This window comes from Rana temporaria, chromosome 1 (assembly GCF_905171775.1).
Source record: "Rana temporaria chromosome 1, aRanTem1.1, whole genome shotgun sequence".
NCBI lineage: Eukaryota > Metazoa > Chordata > Amphibia > Anura > Ranidae > Rana > Rana temporaria.
The window spans coordinates 16,699,384-16,724,008 of record NC_053489.1 but is presented as its reverse complement, the minus strand read 5'-3'; the positions used below and the strand labels follow the sequence as shown (position 1 = coordinate 16,724,008).

Sequence of the window (24,625 nt, the reverse complement as noted above, 5' to 3'; positions counted from 1 at the left end):
TATTTCTCCCCCCTTCCAGGATTGGGACACTCACTCTTATCAGGGGAAGATCATCATTCAGTGTAATGAGGGTTCAGTTATCGGCTTCTACTCTGTCCTGGGATATATGGGGCTTCTGGCAGCTGTGAGCTTCATTATCGCTTTTTTAGCCAGGACATTACCGGACAGTTTTAATGAGGCCAAGTACATCACCTTCAGCATGCTGGTGTTCTGCAGTGTCTGGATTGCCATGATCCCGGCCTATCTGAGCACCAGAGGGAAATACATGGTGGCTGTGGAGGTTTTTGCTATAATGGCCTCAAGTTCTGGACTTCTTGGCTGTATATTTTTCCCAAAATGTTACATAATTCTGTTCAGACCTGACCTGAATATAAAAGCAGCTATTCACTAATATGTATGGAGTGCCACCTCATGTGTGCCCCGTCAGTGAAGAAGAAAACAACATTTTATGACATGTAAAAAGGTACTACAGCGCTATTACTAAAACCATATAAAATACTAAAGATAAGCTGCAGACACGTGAGGTGCACAAAACCAAAGTGAATAAATAAGAAAATATTGTGTTGCGCAACACAATAACATTTTATGACAGAAACACATAATTTGTTTTTTAAATAAAAACCCCAGAGGTGATCAAATACCACCAAAAGAAAGCTACATTTGTGGGGAGAAAATTATAAAAAAATTGTTTGGGTGGAACGTTACATGACCCCGCAATTGTCATTCAAACGGTGACAGCGCTAAAAGCTGAAATTGTCCTGGGCAGGAAGGGGGAAAATGCCCGTTATTGAAGTGGTTAAACCATCTCTTCACAAATCCCCCAATCCATCATTCGCTCACCTTATAAGTCTGACCTCTTCAATGGATAAGTTGGTCATAGAGCGCTTGTTGTATATAAAAAATCATCCGGAGAACTCAGATCTACATAGACAAATGCAGTCAGTGACACAGGAAACAAAATCACACTTTTCTATAGAGAAGTCCTGCTACGAAGAAAATCAGTTCAGCATAAAAGAGAAGTCCTATCATCACCCAATAATAATCAATATACCTGAAAAGAAATGCAAACACCAACCCCTCCCCCCTCCTGAAACAAGAGCCAAAAGAAAGGGAAGCAATGCAGTAAAAATATTGATGTGTTGCCTGGCAGAGGTGATGACTACAAGGAATATGACCAAGGTGAGAGTAGAAAGAGGGGTGTCTCTAATGGGTTACAAAGACCATTTCTGAAGGCCAGAGAGAACCAGATTCCCATGGATGAAGTGAATAGTGGCCCCTCTGTGCTATCTGTACATTGGAGAGGGTGGGGGCCACAAAAAGGACCAAGGAACCAAGTCTAAGTACACACCCCCGATCTTCACCAGAGACCCCGTAAAAGGCAGAAACTTCACCTTTGATATTAGTGAGAGCCAATCATTGGTCTAGACCCAGTCATTTCCCACCCGCCATCATTGTCTTGTTATGGTTTTTATGATTTTTTTAAAAATTGTAAAGAATATACTTTATAATTTTCCTTTTTTATATTTTTTACATTATTTTAACTTTTTTCTTTTTAAGGCTGTTCCTGTCTTGATCAGGCAAACTATGGCATGGCAGGCAAGGCTACAACAAATCATTAGATCTTTAGATTAGTGGGTGTTGAGGCCATACCATTGGATGGAGGTGACCACTATGTGGTTGAGGTTCTAGCCTGCCTGCTGTACATCTCAATTAATAGAAAAAAAACAGCAGATAATGTGATGACAATTGAAGAGTCAGTAGTTGAAGACAGATATTGGTCCTGGATATTGGGTGTAAAGATCTGAGCACACAGGCAGGACACATAAGAAAATGTTCCCCAGCACTGCAATCCAAAGAATTCCAGCATGTTGATGTAACCCGACCACTTATATCTCATATAAACTTTAACCACTTCAATACCGGGCACTTTCACGCCTTCCTGCCCAGGCCAATTTTTCGTTTTCAGCGCTGTTGCACTTTGAATGAGAATTGCGCAGTCATGCAACACTGTACCCAAATTAAATCTCCCCCCCACAAATAGAGCTTTATTTTGGTGGAATTTGATCACTTCTGCGGTATTTATTTTTTGCACTATAAACAAAAGAAGAGCAACAATTTTGAAAAAAAACACAATATTTTTTACTTTTTGATTTAATAAATATCACAATTTAAAAAAAAAACAAAAACATTTTTTTCCTCAGTTTAGACTGATACGTATTCTTCTACATATTTGTATGTAAAAAAATCACAATAAGCGTGTATTGATTGGTTTGTGCAAAACTTATAGCATCTACAAAATAGGGGATAGATTTATGGCATTTTTTTTTTACTAGTAATGGTGGCGATCTGCGATTTTTATTGTGACCGTGACATTGCGGCGGACATATCAGACACTTTTGACATGTTTTTGGGACCATTCACATTTATACAGCGATTATTGCTATAAAACTGCACTGATTACTGTGTAAATGTGACTGGCAGGGAAGGGGTTAACATTAGGGAGCGCTGAAGAGGTTAATATGTTCCCTGGGAGTGATTCTTACTGTAGGGGACTCACAAGGGGAGAAGACCGATCTGTATTCATCTGTACTGGGAACACACATCAGTCTCCTCACCTCTGAAAGGAGGTGGACACAGGTCACGAGCGATGTCACCGGGAAGAAAGAACGTCATATGACATCCACCCAGAGGGAGGGAGGCTTCCTGCCAGCGTCATATTACTATGGCCCGGTATGGAAGTGGTTAATTGACAATTGTCCGGTCATGCAACCCGGACCAAATTATTATTTTTTTTATAATTGTTGGAGACAGATAGAGCTTTGTTTTAGTGGTATATAATCACCACTGGTGTTTTTTGTTAAAGAAATGAAACAAGACTGAACATTTTGAAAATAAAGTTTTTCTGTTATAAAATGTTGTAAATAAAGTCATATTTCTCCTTCACTGATGTGCGCTGATGAGGCTGCACTGATGGGCATTGATGAGGAGTAGGGATGAGCTTGATATTCGAGTCAAACGTAAGTTCGACTCGAACATCAGGTGTTCGCCCATTTGGCGAATACCGCACATTAGGGGGAGTTTGGGGCATATTTGAGCGTCGTGGAATGCCCCACAATGCACTGCGAGATCGCAGTGCATTGATGTCTGATGATTGACCAAAGCATGCACCTGACCTGTATGCTTTGGCCAATAACAGCATGCTCTGCTGTGAGAGCCTTGATTGGACCAAGGCAGCGTGCCATTAGCCAATCATGGCTCAGGGGGCTAGGTCCACGCCCCACACTATATAAGGGTGCTTACACGGCTTCCATATATTGTGTCATTATTGAAAAAACATTAGCCAGAGGCAGATTAGTTAGTGGCGTGCAGGCAGTTTAGTATCTATACTAATATATAATATATATATATATGGTGATGTAACCGGATGACCCCCGCCCCCCTCTGAAGTCACACGATGTCAGAAGGGGCAGGGTCACTCAGGACAGCACTGATAGGTTGCTGTAACAGAACCCCAAATGGGACAGGGGTTAACACCGTTTAAGATATTCCATTCCCGAACCCAAGACAGCTATCGACACTCCACAGTCAGGCAAACGAACCCCAATAACGAGACACACAGCTCTGTTTGAGGTTCCACATGAATACCCCTTTATTGAGAAAATCAGGCTCTTATATACAGTTAGTAACCAAAATGAACAATGACCCAACTCCACACACAACATTATACAATGGTTCCTAATGAGTCCCCTCAATACACATCTTTTAGTCAGACATTCTGACTTAATTTACATGAGCTAATTAACTACGGCTGATGTCTCACCCCCCTGACCTTCAGGCTGTCTGCTAACTCACAATACACATTTATCATCAATAGACCTTCACACAATACAGGGTCAATTAGCACAACACAATGACAGATCCTTAGAAGCCATACTAGATTCATTTACATCACAACAGACAACATTAACACCTAACAGTATGTGTTCCCACATTGAATGAGTCACTCAGGCACACACAGGCATTAGTGATGGGGCAGGTCGCCCCTGTGAGGAAAGCATGCTGTCAGTGTGAGGCGGGGAATGTCAATAACCAGCATTTCCTATTTACACTGAGTTGAGCTTTTATTGGACACATCTGACCACATAATAAAGAGCCTACATCATAGGCTCTTTACTGAGATTTAGAGATCAGACTTGTTTGGTCCCCAACCAAAGTTCCGAAAGGTAGGGGCTACTGGACCTTCCCAGTACAAGTTGAGAAGGTAAAGTCAGGGATAGAGACATATGTAGAAAAATAGAAATAATGTTATTAATATACAATCAATAAAACACAAATCAAAGTCACATACACATTAAAAATATAATGACAATCCATACATATCACCAAAATAGCAATCCCAGGAGGGGGGAAATCACAATGGGATTATGGGTTGCAAGAAGCATATTGACTAGTTTTGCGGACTGTTGCTGCTTTGTCAGGAGAATATCTGTGATGTTAATTGGTGGACAGATTAATGAGGCAACTATACATTTGCATAGTGCAATCTTATACATAAAAGACAATAATGCAATGTACATGGGGAGAAAGAGAGCCTAGCTGCTTACCTAAAACCCTTGCCAAACAGGGACAATTGATGCCACCAAAAAAAACGGTCCCCCTCGGTGACTAAGGGGGGATGTTTGTAAACACTTGGGATGTTTGTTTATTAAATAAGAATTTTGATCGATCCTAAAGTGCTGCCATTTCTTCAGGGTTGACTAGGGGGGATGTACCAGTGATGGACAAGCTCACTAGAAAATTATTATACCTGTAGGGTAATAAAAAGGGAGATAAATTGATTGAGTATAAATAGTCCATAAAGGGTCCAAGAAGTGAGAAAAGGGGAGGGGGAGTGGTGTGAGGTCGTGGTAGGTGCCTGTGAAACAGTACGTGCCGTAACAGTTGAAAATAAAAACAAGAGGAGACCCCCAAAGTGAAAAAGATGTAAGAATGTATGCATACACACATAATTGAATATTTATGCATACGTACATACACACACAGTTACAGGATGAAAATATGGGGGGGGGGGAGAAGATATGGGGGAAAAAGGACGATAAATCAGAAAAAATAAAGAATAGAGGGGGTCAGATGGAGTGTAGAAGTGAAGGTGAAATGGGAAAGAGGAAGATTGGATAGTGAAGGGGGAAGTGAGGGAACAAAAGGGGGAGAGGGGAAGGAGAAAAGGGGGAAAGAGGCAGGGGAAGGGAGGGTTGTGAAGGGGGCAAGAGAAGGCTACCGAACAATTCAAGAAACAGAAGAAGGAGACAATGGGAGTATGAAAAGGAGTGGTGGAAAGGGGGGGAGGGATGGGGAATGAAGTAAAGGGATCAGATAGGGCAAGGATATAGCAATGGAGAAGATAGTTTCCAAGGTAGACTCACATGTTCCTTGTGGATGACCTGTACTCCCGGGGTCCAGCATCCATGACACAAACAGCTTTTAAATCCCCAACTCAGTGACATCTATTCAAGCCGGCCGTCGCAGACGAATGACGTCACTGAGTAAGATCTCCCATGTGACACCGTGCGCGATTATGTTGCGCATGTGCATGCGCACAGTTCCTAAGGTCAACGGGCAATTCCCATACCAGGGTGTGTGCAAGTGAGGGAGACAACCCTTGTGATAGCGAGGAGGTCTCTCTCACCAGGGAAATCACCTAGCCCCTGCAGTGGGACAGGCTGGGGGCAGCAAGATGGAGTAATACCCTCCAAACAAGTCCGATCTCTATTTCTCAAATTTTTGGATGAAGGTTCTACAGATCTACAACTTATCACATATGTTTCCCAGAGGCTATACCACAGTTTCATATTCTTTACTGAAATTGGTGATGCGGTGTGTCTGAGGGACACTGCACTACTGATTGCTATGCCTGGGGGCGCGCGCATGAGCGGCCTGTTCTGAAGGTCATCATATGACTCTCAGAACGGGAAAGCCCCTGCCCAGCTGTCATTCTGCTATAGGTCATACAGGAAGGTGTTAAAATGACAACATTACATATAAAACCTATTTTTAGTTTTCATGAAAATAACAGCTGGTGACACTAATATAAAGTCCTGGTTTGGGCACTTTTTATGAATTATGGGGTGACAATGTTCTGCCCACAAATCTTGCCCATAAATCACCCGGTTACATGATTCCCCAAATAATCTTTACTGATGCAGGTTGCCCAGGAATCTTTGAATGTTTCCATGTAAAGTGAACTTTCACCCCAAAGCCAAAAGTCCTGCAAAGAAGATTTAAAAAAAATGAAAAATTTAAATTAATGAAAAAACAAAACAAAATTACCTGAGGTCCGGCTTCCAAGAGGAGGGGGTGACATTACCGGGCCTCACTGCTGCCCTGAAATCCGGTGAGAATATCCCCTACAATGGTCCTCTTGTTCCTCCCATAATCCTCTATGATGTAATCTTGTACAGACAGAGCTCTCTCTATATTACATGTATATACAGTACAGGGGCAGAGCTACAGCTGTGCTCATAAGTCTACACACCCCTGGCAGAATTTGTAAGATGTAGAGGATTTTTTAGGAAAACACATTTATTTTATTTGTAATGTGATTAGAATGAAACAATCAGACATCCCAGAATAGCACAATCCTCATCAGTGCCGGAATTGTCAGACAGAAATCACTATTATCATAATGCACTTCCTGACCTTTGAACTCAGGTCATCTGACTTACAAGGCCAATAAGGAAGGCTTTGGATGGCCCCTCCCCCTCTATAATAGGGTGAGGTCACAGTGGCCATAGTGACATGTCATTTATCTGTGATAGGGAAGATATAAAGTGCACAGGGAGAGATTAGTGGAGGGATTGTAGGGATCGGCGGCTCTGATAAAGTAGATGGAATCCCTTCCTGAATGTCATAGAGGTAATGAGGAAGAATTTATGAAATGATAAGATAATTATTAATTGTATATTTTCTTATTATAATATGTCTATGTAATGTAAGGCCGTGTACACACGGGCAAACATGTACGATGAAACCGGTCCGCCGGACCGTTTTCACCGTACATGTCTGCCCGGGGCTTTCTGTACGATGGCTGTACTAACCATCGTACAGAAATCCGCACGTAAACAATACGCGGGGCGTGTCCGCGGTGTCGCCGCGTCGATGACGCGGCGACATGGGCGGGCCTGCCAGTTAAATGCTTCCACGCATGCGTCAAAGTCATTCGACGCATGCGAGGGATGGCGGACGCTCGGACATGTACGGTAGGTCTGTACAGACGACCGAACATGTCCGAGCGGGCAGGATTCCAGCAGACTGTTTTAAAACACGTCCAGGAATATTTGCCCGCTGGGAAAAGGCCCGGCGGGCAAATGTTTGCTGGAATCCTGCACGCTCGGGCCTACACACGACCGAACATGTCTGCTGAAACTGGCCCGCGGACCAGTTTCAGCAGACATGTTTGGTCGTGTGTATGGGGCCTAAGGCTGACGTGTCATTAGGAAAACCTTTTACCCAACTCCATGTCATTTCATGTCTTGTCTGATAAAGTTGTAATGGGATTGAACTTTGTAATATCAGGTGATGTTTGTCAGTGGAAAGTGTTATCCTTTGTCATGTGACCTTTGTCATGTGACCGTGTATTACCTATTCTAGAAATCACCATCTCCATCTTATGAGAATTCATTCACTCAAGGTTCACCTCTAATGATTAGGACATCAAAAGAGATTTCATTCCATAAAATAGTACAGAATGAGATTCCTTGTGATGTCATCACCGCACACCACCTGACCATTTCCTAACCAATCACATCACACCATTCATCCTACAAATGTGCGCCATTTCTTCTACAATATCACCTTCATCACTTTTACTGAAGATTAGTTACCCCCTAAACATCCTATGTTGTCCGATAGCAGAGACCCTGGAGAATAAAATGTTGGTAGTTTTATGTCACATGTTTTTAATGAAACAGTTTATCAAATACATATTATAAAAATACAATAAAGTAAATCTTAGTGCACACAGATGCAATATATTACCCAATTTTTAATAAAATATAAAATATGAGATTGTGTTCAGTAAATACCCAACATGTCATGATATAAAATTGTGTGTGTCCCTGATACTAGATATGTGCACTGCTGAAAAATTTGCCAGTTTTCATCTTTGTTTCATAAGTTTTGACTTACGTTTTGGGGAAATTTGAAAATTCATAAATTCGAAAATTTGAAAATCCTGAATTCATAAAATTCGAAATTTGTAAATTTGAAGATCCGGAAATCGAAAAAAAATCATAATTAGTTAAATTTCAAAAATTCGTAATTTAGAAATTTGTAAATTGTATAATTCATAAATTCGAAAATTTGGAATTCATAAATTAGAAAATTTGAAAATTTGGAATTCAGAAATTTGGAGATTAGAAAATTTGGAAATTTGGAATTCGAAATACGTAATAAATGCAATCAGATTTTCTTCAAAGATTCATAAATTTGAAAGCTCGTAAATTCAAAAAATTCTAAGTCTGAAAATTTTGACAATTCGGAAAATCAAAATTAAAAAAAAATTGAAACTGCAAAAATAAGAAATAAAAAACGAAATTAAAAAAATCCCCAAATTCTAACTAACTAACTAAGGGCCAGATTCACATAGAAGAGCGGCGGCATAACATATCGTAGATACGTTACACCGCCGCAATTTTTCATCGCAAGTGCCTGATTCACCAAGCACTTGCGATGAAAACCTACGCCGGTGGCCTCCGGTGCAAGGCGGGCCAATTCAAATGGGCGTGTGCCATTTAAATTAGGCGCGCTCCCGCGCCGGACCTACCGCGCATGCTGCATTTCCGAACTCCCGCCGTGCTTTGCGTGAAGTGACGTCATTCTTTCGAACGGCGGCGCACGTAGCGTAATTCCGTATTCCCGGACGGCTTACGCAAACGACGTTATTTTTTAAATTTCGATGCGGGAACGACGGCCATACTTTATACAGCAATTGGATTGCTGTGTAAAGTTAAGGCACCAAAAAAACTTTGCGACGGGAAACTAGACTAGCGGCGACGTAGCGAACGTGAAAAACCGTCGGGAATCGCCATAACTCCTAATTTGCATACCCGACGCTGGTTTACGACGCGAACTCCCCCCAGGGGTGGCCGCGGTATTGCATCTTAATATCCGACAGTGTAAAACAATTACACCTGTCGGATCTTATGGCTATCTATGCGTAACTGATTCTATGAATCAGCCGCATAGATAGAACAACAGATACGACGGAGTATCAGGAGATACACCATTGTATCTGTTCTGTGAATCTGTCCCTTACTAACTAACTAACTAACTAACTAACAATAACTATTAGATCATAAGTATTGGAATTTCCTTTCAAATTTGGCTGTTAGGGAATATAACCACTACAAATTTATCTAAAGTTACGAATTATCCGAAATAAAGTATGCCACATCTAAACAAATGGAATGGAATGAAAAAATAAATAATCTTAATAATATATATTTTTATTAATATTATTGTTATTGTTAATTTTTTACTTTATATTTGTTTAGATACTGCATTCATTATTTTGGATAATTCGTCATTTGAGATAATTTTGTATTTGTTATGTTTACCAACAGCCAAATTTGAAAGGAAATTTCAATACCTATAACTTAATAGTAATAGTTAAGTTTTTATTAGTTAGTTATTATTTAATATCTTTATACATTTTCAGGTTTTTGAATTTTTGGATTTTCATCCTTATTTTTGGATTTCAGAATTTATGGATTTTCTTATTTACGAATTTTGAATTACCGAATTTCGAATTTTAAAATTTTGAATTTCAGAATTTTTAAATTTTTGAATTTCATAAGAAAATTTTACATTAAACTAAACTTGAATCTGAACTGTAAACATATTTGTGAAATAAAGGCTGTGTGTGTTATTAGAGTATCATTTAGAAATAATGATGTTTTTGTTAAGCCAAAGGTGATGTAAAGGGTCATTGTAATCAAAAATGACTTTTTAAAATGTATACATTTTGGCTGCTGCATTAGAATAAAAAAATGTATTTTTTTTTTTATTTGACCAATTTGAAATTTAGTGTTTCAAAACAAAAAAAATGTAAAATCGAAGAAGATTTGATAAAACATATAAAACAAATTCTGAATACAAATCAACCAAATCTAACAAAAAATAACTAGAATAACAAATTTAAACAGACAAGCACAAGATTTATTACTCATTGTCCATAATTTACACATTACAAGACTTTTTTTCTCATCAGTTTAGTTACTTTTTTCTCTTTATTATTTGTTACTTTTTTATTTATTTTATCACATGTATCTCTTGAATTCCACAGAAGAAAGATAATGGAGTGTAAATTGTTGTGTATGATCGGCTTCCCTGGACCCTTCTGGTGTGGGCGGGTTACTATCAGACATGTGCGCTTCACTTCATTCCCAATCAAAATTTTCGAGATTTGGATGCGTCTGAATTTTTTTTTTAATTACAGTAATAACGAATTTCAACCAATCCAAAATAATTGAAAATACATTTTTCTGAAATAACAAATTATTTGAATGGAATCAAATTTGAATTGAATTGAATGTGAAAACAATCTCAATATGTGAAGTCATTGCTTGCTGACTATTAGTCCAGGTCACACATATGTGGGTTTCTCCGCATCCGATTCCCATGTCAGGAGAGTGTGACCGGCTCTCAATCGAGCTCCAGGGGTATAAAAAGGGTCCTGTGTGTCTTCGGTTCCCATTCAGGTGTAAATTCAGACAAAGATTTTGGATCGGATTCACACCTGAATTGGTGGGCGGGGCGCACCGGACCCCATGCTGGGAGCCGCGGCTGCAGCGGATGTGACCCGGATTACTGATTCCCTTCATAGACTGGGGGTGTATTAGGGGACCGAAAAGATCGGATGAGGAAGATTGAAATATTGATTGGATTTGGATTCTTCTTCTCCTCCCTCACTCTGCATTTTATAAATGGATAAAAATAAGGAAGTAAATCTGTAGATATGAAATCATTTATACTTTACATTATTTCTTCACACCTGCCTAAAACTTTTGCACAGTCCTGTCCATAGAGACACAACATGTTGAAGTCGGATGTCTCTTTTATAACTTAGAAGACGTCACATATCGGGAATAAATCTTCTTATAATACAAATAAGATGAACGTGTCTTAGATGATGAAAGGGACAATTTTTCTGGTGAATGGATGATTTTCTCCTCATACAGATGATTTATAAATCCCCCTTCACTCCTCTCAGTGTTGTTATGTTGCCCCTCCCCCTCCCCTCCCCCCGGATGATACTACAGATGTTCCATTCATTGTTTTCTCATTCATCTACGCTCAGCATCCCATAATGACAAAGTGACATCACAATATTAGAAATGTTACTAACGGATGAAAAAGTAAAAAGTAAAATGTCACATTGGCAGAAGTCTTCACACCCTTTACATCAACACTTGGGATTTATCTCAGGAGCTTCCTCCCAACTCTGGATGGTTGGTGAGATGTTTCTACACCTTGATTGGAGTCCACCTGTGGGGGGAGGGGAGGGGAATGATTTGGAAAGGCGCACACCTCTCTATAAAAGGGATCACAGCTGACAATGAATGAATGACTTGTATAGCACAACGCATGCGAACTGAATCGCCTCTGGGCGCCCCCTCCAGCCAGAATCTGCTTGGCTGGTGCGGTCACTTTTACCCCGTAGGATCACGACACGCTAGGTCAATGTATTATGTATCAGAGCAAAGGCCATGAGGTCACAGGAAGTGCCTGCAGAGCTCAGAGACAGGATTATTGCAAGGCACAGATCATCGGGGGAAGGGTGCCTAGAGCTCAGCGACCTCCATAATTCTCACATGGAAGAAGAATAACACAACCAGGACTCCTCCCCAGAGCTGGTCACCTGACCAAACTCACCAATCGCTGTGGGGAGAAGGGCCTTAGTAAGAGAGGTGACCCCGATGGTCACTCTGACTGAGCTCCAGAGATCCTGTGTGGTGATTGGATGAAGTTCCATCACTACAGCCCCTCCCCCAATCTGGGCTTTATGAGGGAGGGGCTACTAGAGATCTACACAACCCAAACTTTTTTTTTCTTTTATTTCAGATTCCTTCATTAGATTCCTCATTTCATTTCTTCATATTTCTTATCTTACAATCATTTGTTTTTAGAATTTGTTTTGTATATTCAATATTTTCATCTGATTTGAAATTCAAATTTCAGAAGTCGGCTAAATATTGTTTCTATTTTATTCTATTCTATTTACTTTTGAAAGATGATTATATTGATTCTATTCTATTCAAAAATTCTTAAAATTAAAAAATGTCTATTGTTTCTATTATATTCTATTATATTCAAGATTCAAAGTTCAACATTTGAATTTCAGACAAGCTATATTCTTTCTATTTTATTCTAAAGTTAAAATTTAAATTTCAAAATTCAATTTTTAAAAGTAAGCTATATATTTTTTTTCTATTCTATTCTATGTGACATTTGAATTTTGGAAAACAGCTGTATTCTTTCTCATTTTATTCTATTCTATTCGAATTAAAAGTTGTAATTTTAAAATTACATTTTGGAAGTCATCTCTATCTCTCTGTTTTCGATTTTATTCTATTTGAAATGTGATTTCCAGAAGATATCTATATTATTTATATTCTATTATGTTTTGAATTTAAAATGAAAATAAAAATAAAAAAAATGAATTTTGAAGGACAGATATATGCTTTATTTTTTGGTCTATGTTATTCAAAAGGAAACAACTGTTATATTCTTTCTATTTTTTTTTCTATTTTATTATATTCAATGCTAAATTTGAAATTAATATTTTGACATTTAAATTTTTGACTTGTTAGAAGACAACTATATAGTTTCTATTCTATTGTATTCAAATTTTAAACTCAAATTTTAAAATTTAAGAAGGTTGACATTGTTTTTATTCTATTCTGCTCTATTTTTTTTAATTAAAAATTTGAATTTTGAAAGATGGCTGTATTCTTTCAAAATTCTAATTTCAAAATGTTCATTTCTGAAGACAGCTATTTTCTTTCTATTTTATTTTATTATATTATATTCAAAATGGGAAGATTACATTTCAAAAGATGATTATTATTTCTATTCTTTTCTATTCAAATTCTGAAATGTAAAATTTGAATGTTGAAAGACAGTTATATTTTTTTACTAATTTTGGAAACCGGCTACATTCTTTCTACTTTATTCTTTTCTATTCAAAATTTGAACTTCAAAATTTTAGGGGCAGATCCACAGAGCAAGTACGCCGGCGTATCTACTGATACTCCGGCGTACTTTCAAATTTCCCGCGTCGTATCTTTAGTTTGAATCCTCATACCAAGATACAACGGCATCTGGGTTAGATCCGACAGGCATACGGCTTCGTACACCTTCGGATCGTAGATGCAATACTTCGGCATCCGCTGGGTGGAGTTTGCGTTGTTTTCCGCGTCGGGTATGCAAATTAGCTATTTCCGACGATCCACGAACGTACGCGCGGCCGTCGCATTCTCTTACGTCGTCTCTAGTCGGCTTTTTCCTGGGGGATAGTTAAAGCTGGTGTTTTGTGGCGTATAGTTAGATTTGCCATGTTAAGTATGGCCGTCGTTCCCGCGTTTATTTGAATTTTTTTTTTTTGCGTAAGTCGACCGTGAATCGGGATGGACATAGTTCACGTCTATGTTAAAAAAAATGATGTCCTTGCGACGTCATTTAGCGCAATGCACAGCGGGAAACTTCGGGACGGCGCATGCGCAGTTCATTCGGCGCGGGGACATGCTTCATTTAAATGAAACACGCCCCCTAATCGCTGATTTGAATTCCGCCGCCAGAGATAGACTACGCCGCCTTTACTTATGGCGCAAAATCTTTCTGGATTCGAACTAAAGCCAGGTAAGGTACGGCGGCATAGCGTATCTCTGATACGCTGCGCGGGTGCAGATCTCTGTGGATCTGCCCCTCAATCTTGAAAGTTAGTTATGTATTTTCTCAATTTTATTTTATTCTATTTGAAATTTAAATGTAAGAAATTGGCTATTTCCTTCTTTTTACCCAAATCCATTTGTTTATTTTTTTATTCCAAATAATTTTTTATTGTAAGAACATGTCAATCAAGCAGAAGGTGATTAAACATCATGATGAACGTATACAGAATTGGTGTAACAGTTCTCGTGAGAGCACAGCCAAAAAATAACCAGAAATCCCCACATTCACCAGGGCTCTGTGATTGGATATAAACAGGGCAGCCACCCTAATCTCATCCTTGTTGCAATCTAAAAATCGGTGGGTTTGCGCGTATAATCTATTTGTTTCTATTCAAAATTCATATTTCAAAATTTGAATTTCCAAACACAGATATATATTTTTATGTTTTATTATATTTGAAATACACATTTTGGAAAATGGCTATATTCTTTGTACTTTATTCAACTCCATTCTATTTTAATCTATTCAACTTTTGATTTTTGGAAGACAGCTATATTTTATCTTTTTTAGTCTATTTTTTCAAAATTCGAATTTTGGTATTTGAAATTGGATTTTGCACGACAGCTATATTCTTTCTATTTTATTCTATTCTATTCAAAATTTGAAATTCAAATTTTGGAATTTGGCTATAGATTTTATTCTATTCTATTGTATTTGAAATTATGGATTTTAATGATATACATACTTTCAATTCCATTGTATTCAAAATTTGAAATTCAAATTTCAAACTTAGAATTTCAGAAGAATGCTATAATCTTTTTATTTTATTAAATTATATTATTTTTATTTTACTAAATGATATTCTTTTATTTTCTCTTCTATTCTTTTCTGTTCAAAAATTGCATTTCAGAAGAGGGCTATATGCTTTTTATTTTATTATGTTCTATTCTATTCAAAAAATGTTATTCTAATTTCAGAAGACAGCTACATTCTTTTTATTTTATTCTATTATTGTATTTTTAAAATTCTATTTTTTTTTTCATTTAAATTAGAATTTTGGAAGACAGATGTATTTTTTGTATTATTCTATTTGAAATGCTAATTGTGTAAACCATCTACATTCTTTCTATTTTTTTTATTCTATTATATTTCAAATTTTAAAATTTGAATTTCTAAATTCAAATTGTGAAAGTCACCTATATATATTTTTTTGTCCAATACATTTTTATTTAGAAATCACAAGGTGATAACAAAGCATACAACAGCAGTTTTACTGTTTCACATACAATACACCAAACATATGTCATGTTATAAATTGCTACTGAACAAAAGAGTGTCATCCGTTTGGGTGTCCATCCAATGTCAACAGAAAGCAATACAAAAGAGAACAAGCCTTGTCATGAATTGAGAACACAGATAATAATGTCACATCAATATTTGAAGATCATTATCCAAAATAGCATTATATATGGGGGATAGAAAAGACCAAAGAAAAGATAAGTGAGAGAGAAAGAGAGAGAGAGAGAAAGATGGGGAAAGAGGGAAAGAGGGGGGGGGGTGAGTAGGGGGTAAGGGACATGAGGGTGTGGAAGGCATCGATTCTTGGCTAGCAATTTTTTCTCACAGTGATTATGCAGGTAATTTGTCGTCAGGGGGAGGGACAGCATTCAAGACTCATGTAAATACCTATTAAAAGGTAGACATCAAAAATGTGTTTTGTAAATGGAGTCTACGGCACGTAACCATTCTGCCACTGTGGGCACATAAGTCGTTTTCCATTGTTTGGGTATAATAGCTTTTGCTGCGTTCAGCATATGTCGCACTAGGGATTTTTTGTAGTTGCTTAACAAGTAATAGGAGATAACAGTGTAATAACCCTTTCATGACTAAGCCTATTTCTGACATGTTGGTGTTTACAAGTTAAAATCCGTATTTTTTGCTAGAAAATTACTTAGAACCCCCAAACATTATATATTAATGGTATTTGTGCAGTGGTGTTTTAAACGCAACTTTCGTGAATAAAAAAAATGAAAAAGTAAAGTTAGCCCAATTTCTTTGTATAATGTGAAAGATGATGTTACGCCAAGTAAATAGATACCAAACATGTTATTCTCTATAATTGCACGCACTCGTGGAATGGCGACAAACTACGGTACCTAAAAATCTCCATAGGCGATGCTATAAACTTTTTTTTTATGGTTACCAGGTTAGAGTTACAGAGGAGGTCTAGGGCTAGAATTATTTCTCTCACTCTGACGATCATGGCGATACCTCACATGTGTGATTTGAACATCTTTTTCATATGCGGGAGCAACTTCCGTATGCATTTTCTTTGTTGCGCAAGCTCATGGGGACGGGGGGCACTTTAAAAATCGTTTTTTTTTCTTATTTATTTTTTTAATATTAAAATGTGTTTTAAAAAAAAATATATAACTTTTATTGCTGTCACAAGGAATGTAAACATCCCTTGTGAAAGTAATAGGTGGTGACAGGTACTCTTTATGGAGGGATCGGGTGTCTAAAAGACCCCCAATCCCTGCTTTGCACTTCAAAGTATTCAGTGACGTCATGACACCGCTTCTGTGTTTACATTGCGGATACTGATTTATTCCAGTCTGCGGCTAGGCACTGGAGGCGGCGTATCGCGCACCAGGTCTCCCGATGGGATGGGAGGCCCTGTCAGAGCGGCGAGAGGCGGCAGGAGGGGGGAGTCCCCTCCCGCTCCTCTGGCATAACACCCAAGCGGCTTTTAGCCACATCGGTTGTTATGCCTGGATAGCCAATCGCCGGCTCTAAACAACGTTACCGGGATGATGCCTGCAGCTGCGGGTATCATCCCGGTATAACCCCTGAAAGCCGAGGACGCATATATGCATGCGCTCGGCGGTAAAGGGAAAAGCAGCATTCCGATGTGAGTTTCATTCTAATCTCTGTTATGGAATAGATCTGTGTGCATACCTCACTCCAAAAAATGTGTACAAGTGGACAATCCCACCAGATATGCAGCATGGTACCCTTAAGCCCTGTACACACGATCGGTTTGTCCGATGAAAACAGACGGATGGACTGTTTTTTTCGGACAAACTGATCATGTGTGGGCCCCATCGGTTTGTTTTCCATTGGTGAAAAAAAATAAAACATGTTTTCAATTTTTCCTATGGATAAAAAAACGATAGAAAAAAATGATCGTCTGTGTGGAAGTCCATCAGTCAAAAATCCGTGCATGCTCAGAATCAAGTCAACGCATGCTCGGAAGCATTGAACTTTTTCTTTTTCTCAGCACGTCGTAGTGTTTTACTTCACCGCGTTTTGGCACAGTCAGATTTGTGACTGATGGTGTGTAGGCAAGACTGATGAAAGTCAGCTTCATCGGTTATCCGACGAAAAAATCCATCGGATTAGATTCCATCAGATATCCGATCGTGTGTACGAGGCTTAACTGTTACCACATCTCCAACATGCATCTGTTGTTTCTGGATACCATGCATGCAACCTGGCTGGGGTTAAACACCAGTTTATCAAGATTTTATATGAATTTTATATGATGTTTCTTGTGTGTTGGTACTGGTTGAGCATTTGTATGCTAAGATACATGCATTAAGCCATTGTTCATCTGTGAATTTTGTTTTAACCACTTCAGCCCCGGACCATTTTGCTGGTCAATGACTAGGCCACTTTTTGCAATTCGGCACTGCGTCACTTTAACTGAAAATTGCGCGATCGTGCGACGTGGCTTAAAAAACAAAATTGGCATCCTTATTTTTCCCACAAATAGAGCTTTCTTTTGGTGGTACTTGATCACCTCTGCAGTTTTAATTTTTTGCGCTATAAACAAAAATTGAGCGACAATTTTGATAAAAATGAATATTTTTTTGTTTTTTGCTGTAATAAATATCTCTCAAAAATATATAAAAAAAAACATTTTTTTTCCTCAGTTTAGGCCGATACATATTCTTCTACATATTTTTCGTAAAAAATAATCACAATAAGCAATTATTGATTGGTTTGTGCAAAAGTTATAGCGTCTACAAAATAGGGGATAGTTTTATGTCATTTTTATTAATATTTTGTTTTTACTAGTAATGGCTGCGATCAGTTATTTTTATCGGTACTGCGACCTTATGGCGGACACTTCAGACACTTTTGACACATTTTTGGGACCATTGGCATTTTTATAGCAATCAGTGCTATAAAAATGCATTGATTACTGTAAAAATGTTACTGGCAGGGAAGGGGTTAACACTAGGTGGCGATGAATGAGGTTAATTATCTTTCCTAGGTGTGTTCTAACTGAAGGGGGGTGGGACTGACTAGGGGAAATTACAGATCGCTGTTCATACATTGTATGAACAAACAGTAATTTCTCCCCCTGACAGGCCCGGGAGCTCTGTGTTTACACACAAAGCTCCCAGTTCTTGCTCTGTAACGAGGGATCGCGGGTGCCCGGCGGTGATCGCGCAGGGTGAAATGCGAATTGACGTATACCTACGTGATTTCGCACAGCCTAGCCAACCTGCAGTTAAACGGCGGTTGGTCGGCTAGTGGTTAAAGGACACTTCCTAATCCATCCTATGCTTGCAAGGTGACCTGTTTATGCCGGATTGCAACCACTTGTACATCACAGAAGTTGCCTTTTCTACTGGGGCACCTGCAAGATAAAGCTGTTCAAAAAATGTTGCTTGACGCAAGTATTTGTTTCAGTTGGATGAGCAGTTGATATAGTTATGGAGCTGTACATATTGCCAGTATGTAAAATGTTTAGCTTGCAGTTCAGTCTGAAGTTGTTCGAAGGTTTAGAGTTTGCCATTCTCCAAACAGTGGGACATAACCAAGGGGGTGGAGTCAGCCCTGTGGGGAAAGGATGTAGTAGAGTGACCCTGTGCAAACTCCGGGCCAGATTCACATACATTTCCGCTATGCAGCGGCGGCGTAACGTAATCCATTTACGTTACACTGCCACAAGTTTACAGCGTAAGTGCCTGATTCACAAAGAACTTACCTGTAAACTTGCGGCGGTGTAACGTAAATGCGCTCAGCGCAAGCCCACCCAATTCAAATGGGGCGGGCACCATTTAAATCAGGCGCGTTCCCGCGCCGAACGTACTGCGCATGCTCCGTCGGGAAAATTACCCGACGTGCATTGCGCTAAATGACGTTGCACGGACGTAATTTGTTTAGACGTTAACGTAAATGGCGTCCAGCGCCATTCACGGACGACTTACGCAAACGACGTGATTTTTTAAATTTTGACGCGGGAACGACGGCCATACTTAACATGGCTTAGAACACCTAGGGCTCAGCCCTAATTTTACGCGGCGTATCTCGATGGAAACAACGTAAAGTTAAATCAACAGGCATCGCGGACCTTTGGGAATCGCCGTAACTAGTCATTTGCATATTCTACGCCGACCGCAATGGCCTCACCACCTAGCGGCCGGCATAGAATTGCATCCTAAGATCCGACAGTGTAAGTCAATTACACCTGTCAGATCTTAGGGCTATCTATGCATAACTGATTCTATGAATCAGCCGCATAGTTAGGACGGGCGGATCACAGAGATACGACGGCGTATCAGGAGATACGCCGTCGTATCTCTTTTGTGAATCTGGCCCTCCATGTTTTGTGTCAAAGGCATCAATGAGCCAGGGGTGGAAGCTATATTATGGTTTTGTATAACAGTTTGGAAGACTCTCAATGTCGGTCCAATTGTGGGGTGTAGCTTAAGATTAAGAGGGTGTGCATCTCTAGAGACCCATGGCAAAAATCTTAGAGGTGTCTTGGTCTGCAGGCCTTTGATTCCCACCCAGTCTTTGTATTTTGTATGACAGTTCCAATCAAGGATTTGTGTTAAGTGAGTCACATAGTAGTAGAGTGTTAAATTTGGTAGGTTAATGCCTTCATCTGTCTTTGGTTTAGTCAGAATTTGCAAGCTAATATGGGATTTCTTCCCCGCCCAAATAAATCCCCTTATTATCGAGTTTAGTTGGGAGAAAAATATTTTTGGGCAAGAGGATGGGTAAATTGTGGAACAAATATAATATCCTGGGCAACACCATCATCTTCACCACAGCCACCATTCCAAACCAAGAAAAGGGTTTTATGTTCCAATGCTTCATGCCCTGTTGTAATTTGCTGCCCCTGTGTACTGTGCTTGCTTGACATCCCATGCTCTGCCCTGCTGCCCCCTGTGCACTGTTTATCTCAGGTTCGACCCAGTATTGAGGCATCCACGCAGTGCAAGCTGGGGGTGGGGCTTTGTGTGGGTTGAGTGTGGGCAGGGACACAGGAGGCCCCATGATCTCCTGTTGCCCAAGGGCCCCATGTGTTGTCAGTCTGCCCCTGGCTTGGACTCAACCAAATCAGTAGAGATCCTGGTTAGGCCAACACCAGAGATAACATTTGTAGATAATAATCCTGGGGGTAAGTCCTCTATATTAACCACTTGCTTACTGTGCACATATACCCCCTTCCTGCCCAGGCGAAATTTCAGCCCCCTAGCAGCTTTAAAAGACGAGGACGTCATATGACGTCCTGTCAGAACAATTGAGCTACTGTGTCGCTGTCAATTGATGGCGGCCGGTAGTTGAGTGGTTAAAAACGCTTTGGTTTGCACTAATGTCTATTAACCAGGTTAATTCCTTTTCTCCTCCAGGGTAGGGGAGTTCTTGTTAATACTTTTACAAGAACTTTTATACAAAATACTTTTACTCTGGCCTCTGGAACATTGTCTCCCCTATTCAACATGATTGATACTGGTATGCCATTTTCCTATGCCTGATCCACTGCTTTTGGCAGAGAACTGGGATCAGCATGAGGTGCCTCTAAGCTCCTTTCCAGTCTACGGTAAGGAAGATGGAAGAATATGGCTATGTGTCCTTCCCCATTACAATTGTAGCCTATAACTGGTCCCCGGTTGCCATGAATTCTGAAATTGCATTTGCCTCTTCCTCTTCCTCTCTGCTTCCCCATGTACATAACCTTGGGTTTGTTGTCTTTTTGGTTAATCCTGTTTTCTATGGATAACAGGATAGGCAGGAGGTCTCAAATAGACATATTGCCTGCCTTTAGACCCTGCCGTGAACAACTTTTCTTCCAACTGGGGTATTAAACCATAAAGAAACCTTTCGTTCACCAGTTGTGTAGATGGACTTGCAGTTTCCCCCATCTTCTCTTCCTCTATTTTAAGGTCTGCTTCCTCAGCCATATCGCTTAACCACCTCCAATAAGCACCTGTGGCTTGCTATTTCCCTTGCTTAGCATTCATAAATTCAGCATATCTGTTTTTTTATATTTGGAGCAATTTTTCCTTCAATTTTTCACAAACCTCTCATCCACTAGCAATATTATTTTTATTTTTGACGTCTCCACCACATTCTTTAAGTATATAGCCAGACATGTTGCTTCCCACTGCTTTAATAAGAAGCTGATTAATGTTAGTAGCAAAAACCTCATATGCTTCCTGTTTGCAAACCCAATTGGATTCTTTCTAGTATCTTCCAATTCCTCTAATTTGGCTCTCATTTCTTGGGGACTAAAAGGTGTATGCCATTTAATTTGAGACTTACTGTCAACAGCATTACCTTCAAAAACTGCAACAGATTGTTCTGTGACAGGGGCAGAAGGGGCGGCGTCTCCCTTCTTATGCCGCGTACACACCATCGTTTTCTGCGATGGAAAAAAACGTCATTTTCAAAAACGTCAATTTAATTGACCGTGTGTGGGCAAAAACGTCGTTTTATGTCTTCTAAAAAACGACAGAAAAAAATTGAAGCATGCTTCAATTTTATGTGTCGTTTTTGGCCGACGTCGTTTTCTGTGTTCTAAACATTGACCGTGTGTACGTAAAAACGTCGATTTAAGCCCGCGCATGCTCAGAAGCAAGTTAGGAGACGGCAGCGCTCATTCATGTAAAACGACTGTTCAGAATGGAATCAGCACATTCGTTAAGGTGTTTTTCAGCTTATAGACAAGAAAATAAACCGCATCTTTAACCCCTGCTTTTAACTGCTACCCAGAAATGGACGTTTGTTGCGGCTGATCTTGTTGCATAGTTATGACAAGCTTTTAATTAGTTTCTTTCTTGTTTGATAATGTTTATGTTTGTGTTCTGTTATTTAGTTGTATCTTCCATCTTAAACATTTTAAATATATATATTGGTCCACCTTTTATTTTTTTTAAAAATTTTTCTCACCAATTTGATTAGTAATCTCTATTATTTTTTTATTTAGGAGTGTGTGAAGTGTATGCAACAACCTAATTTTTTAGTTTACTCACCCACAAGCATGTTTTTTTACCTTGTTAATGTTTTCATTATTTTTTTTGTCATGGGTCTGCCCACTCAATACTGATCTCTCAAATCTACAATAAAGAAACATGTTTAAATTTGGCTGAAAATTAAATTTTTATTTTAGTCTTCATAAAAATTTAGAAAAAAAAAAAGTGGCAAACCAAAAACACAACATAATAAAAACAAAGATGCCAGGGTAGGCAGCACTTTAGAGCATGCTTGTTTTTTTCTGAAAACAAGGGTCCCCGAAGCCACAAATACAGCCTGTGAGTCCACATAAAAATTCCATCAGGGGCACCGTATTATTTCTTCGCCCTTTTCTTCCCAGCAGCCTTCCCTGCAGTCTTCCCTGCAGCCTTCCCGGAAGCCCGAGTCCTTGGGGGCTGGGTTCCTGGAGGAGATGAGGTGGCAGGAGCCATAGCAGCCTCATGAGGTGGAGAAGCAGGAGCAGGAGCAGGTGCAGGAGCAGGAGCAGGAGCAGGAGCAGGAGCAGGAGCAGGAGCAGGAGGAGCAGCAAGGACAGGAGGAGCAATCCGCACAATGTGGGTGTCGTCATCGAGCTGCCCCAGGGATGCCATGGTTATGGCTTCGAACATGAGGAGTTCGCAGCGCACACGCTGGCTCTGCTCCAGATTGTACAGCTTGGCTGCAATGAGCGCTGCGAACCCCTCAACTTCACTGGGTGGCTCTCGGATGGCTGCAGTAGCTTGGCGAAGCAGGCCCTGGGTCTCCTCCTCCATCTGTCGCATACTCCTGAGCCGTTTATTGGGATTGCGGAATGGAGGGATCCGGGAGATGGTATCCCGCCGGCGTGCCTCCTGGGTCCCACTGGGGCCTGCCACCTCCTGGCTCCCAGTGGGCTCTGCCACCTCCTGCCTTGCAGTTGGCCCTGGCTCCTCCTGGCTCCCTGTGGGCCCTGTCTCTTCCTGGCTCACTGTGGGCCCTGGCTGTTCCTGGCTCCCTGTGTGCCCTGGCTGTTCCTGGCTTGGGTCTGCCTGTGTATGAAAAAAAGGAACATATGTTATTTGTGTTTGTCATTAATCACACACATTTTTACAATCATGAGTGATGCAAATTGAATGTCAATATATATTACACACAGGGTCGCCATCCTTAATTATGTGGCCCCTTAAACACCTTCAGACATGGTCCCCCTGGAATTATGTGGGTTGTTGCATGCCTAATTTAGTAAATAAGTGGCCTTTTACCCAAAAATTAGGTTAATCAATTTAGTGTCAACTAGATAGTACTCAAAAAGGGTGTCTTCCATCTGGGACCCCTTGCAGGTGTATTGCGTTACTCCCCCCCTACTGGCCTATCTGAAAATGCCACCCACTCCTTCATCAACATTATTAATTTGCCCATTTTGACCCCATCATGTTTTCCCACTACTGACTATTGATCCTATCCCTAAACTTTACAAGATTCACATAGAATTTAGAACAATAGTAACATACATTTACCATTATTACTATACTTGTCATATACTAACTAAATTCAAACAAAAAACACATACCATTCTCCACGGCTCACAATTGGGGTCCTCCAGGAACTCTTCCTCTTCCTCCGAGCTTGTCTGCTCTTGTCTGCAGGGAAGACTGGAGGATTGGCTGCTGGGAAGCTGGGAGCTACCTCTTGGGGGAAGGGTAGACAGGGATGGCCTGGTCTCTATGTGGTCGTCCAGGAACTGCAGCTGACTGTAGTACCACAGGGTTGGTTTGTAGATGGAGTCAGCTGCAGCCCCAGACCTCATTGAGGCCAGGACTTGGACCCGTTGGGCCCTGTAGGTGCCCCTGATGGAATTGATTTTATTTTTCACAGTGGCTGTTGTGGCGTTGGGGACCCTTGTTTTCACAAAAACAAGCATGCTCTGTCTAGCTTTCTCCCTGGCATCTTTGTTTTTATTTAGTGTGCTTTTGGTTTGCCACAGAACTGGATGTTCCTTCCATTTTTGGATGAAGTCTGTCAGGAAGTCCGCATCCTTGAAGGCATCCATTCTTTCTGCACATGAAACAGAAGCCAAAACATAAGGTAATTAAAGGCACTAGCTTACTTCCCCTAACTAGCCCACAAACTCATTCCCTATTCACTATAATAAAGTCGGAATTAAAAACTTACGTCTCGTCGTTATTAGGAAAGATCGGGAATTACGACTTCTTCCACAGACTATGCAGGCCGTTTCCAAACACGTCCCATCCCTTTTACACTACGCACGCGTGACGCTCCGCACGACACCCCGCCCCTGACGTTCGGTATCGTCCTTTCCACGCCCCTTCTCTGTCGTTTGGTGAGGGAGAAAAGATGGACAACATGGAGGTGTATTCCAGCTCAAGCCAGGAGGCAGGCCAGGCCCAACCACGCCGCAGATTCCGCTGCAGAGCCTCCA

The 24,625-nt window shown here is 40.2% G+C and overlaps 1 protein-coding gene across 1 annotated transcript in view; it reads left to right on the top strand.

The window, feature by feature from the left end:
- Positions 1-933: 933 nt before the first annotated feature.
- LOC120924438 (vomeronasal type-2 receptor 1-like) overlaps positions 934-24,625 on the top strand; it is a 38,060-nt gene continuing 14,368 nt past the window's right edge. The window contains exon 1 of the mRNA XM_040335443.1: positions 934-1,179. Coding sequence (XP_040191377.1) covers positions 934-1,179 — 246 coding nt within the window. The remainder of the gene's footprint in view (positions 1,180-24,625) is intronic.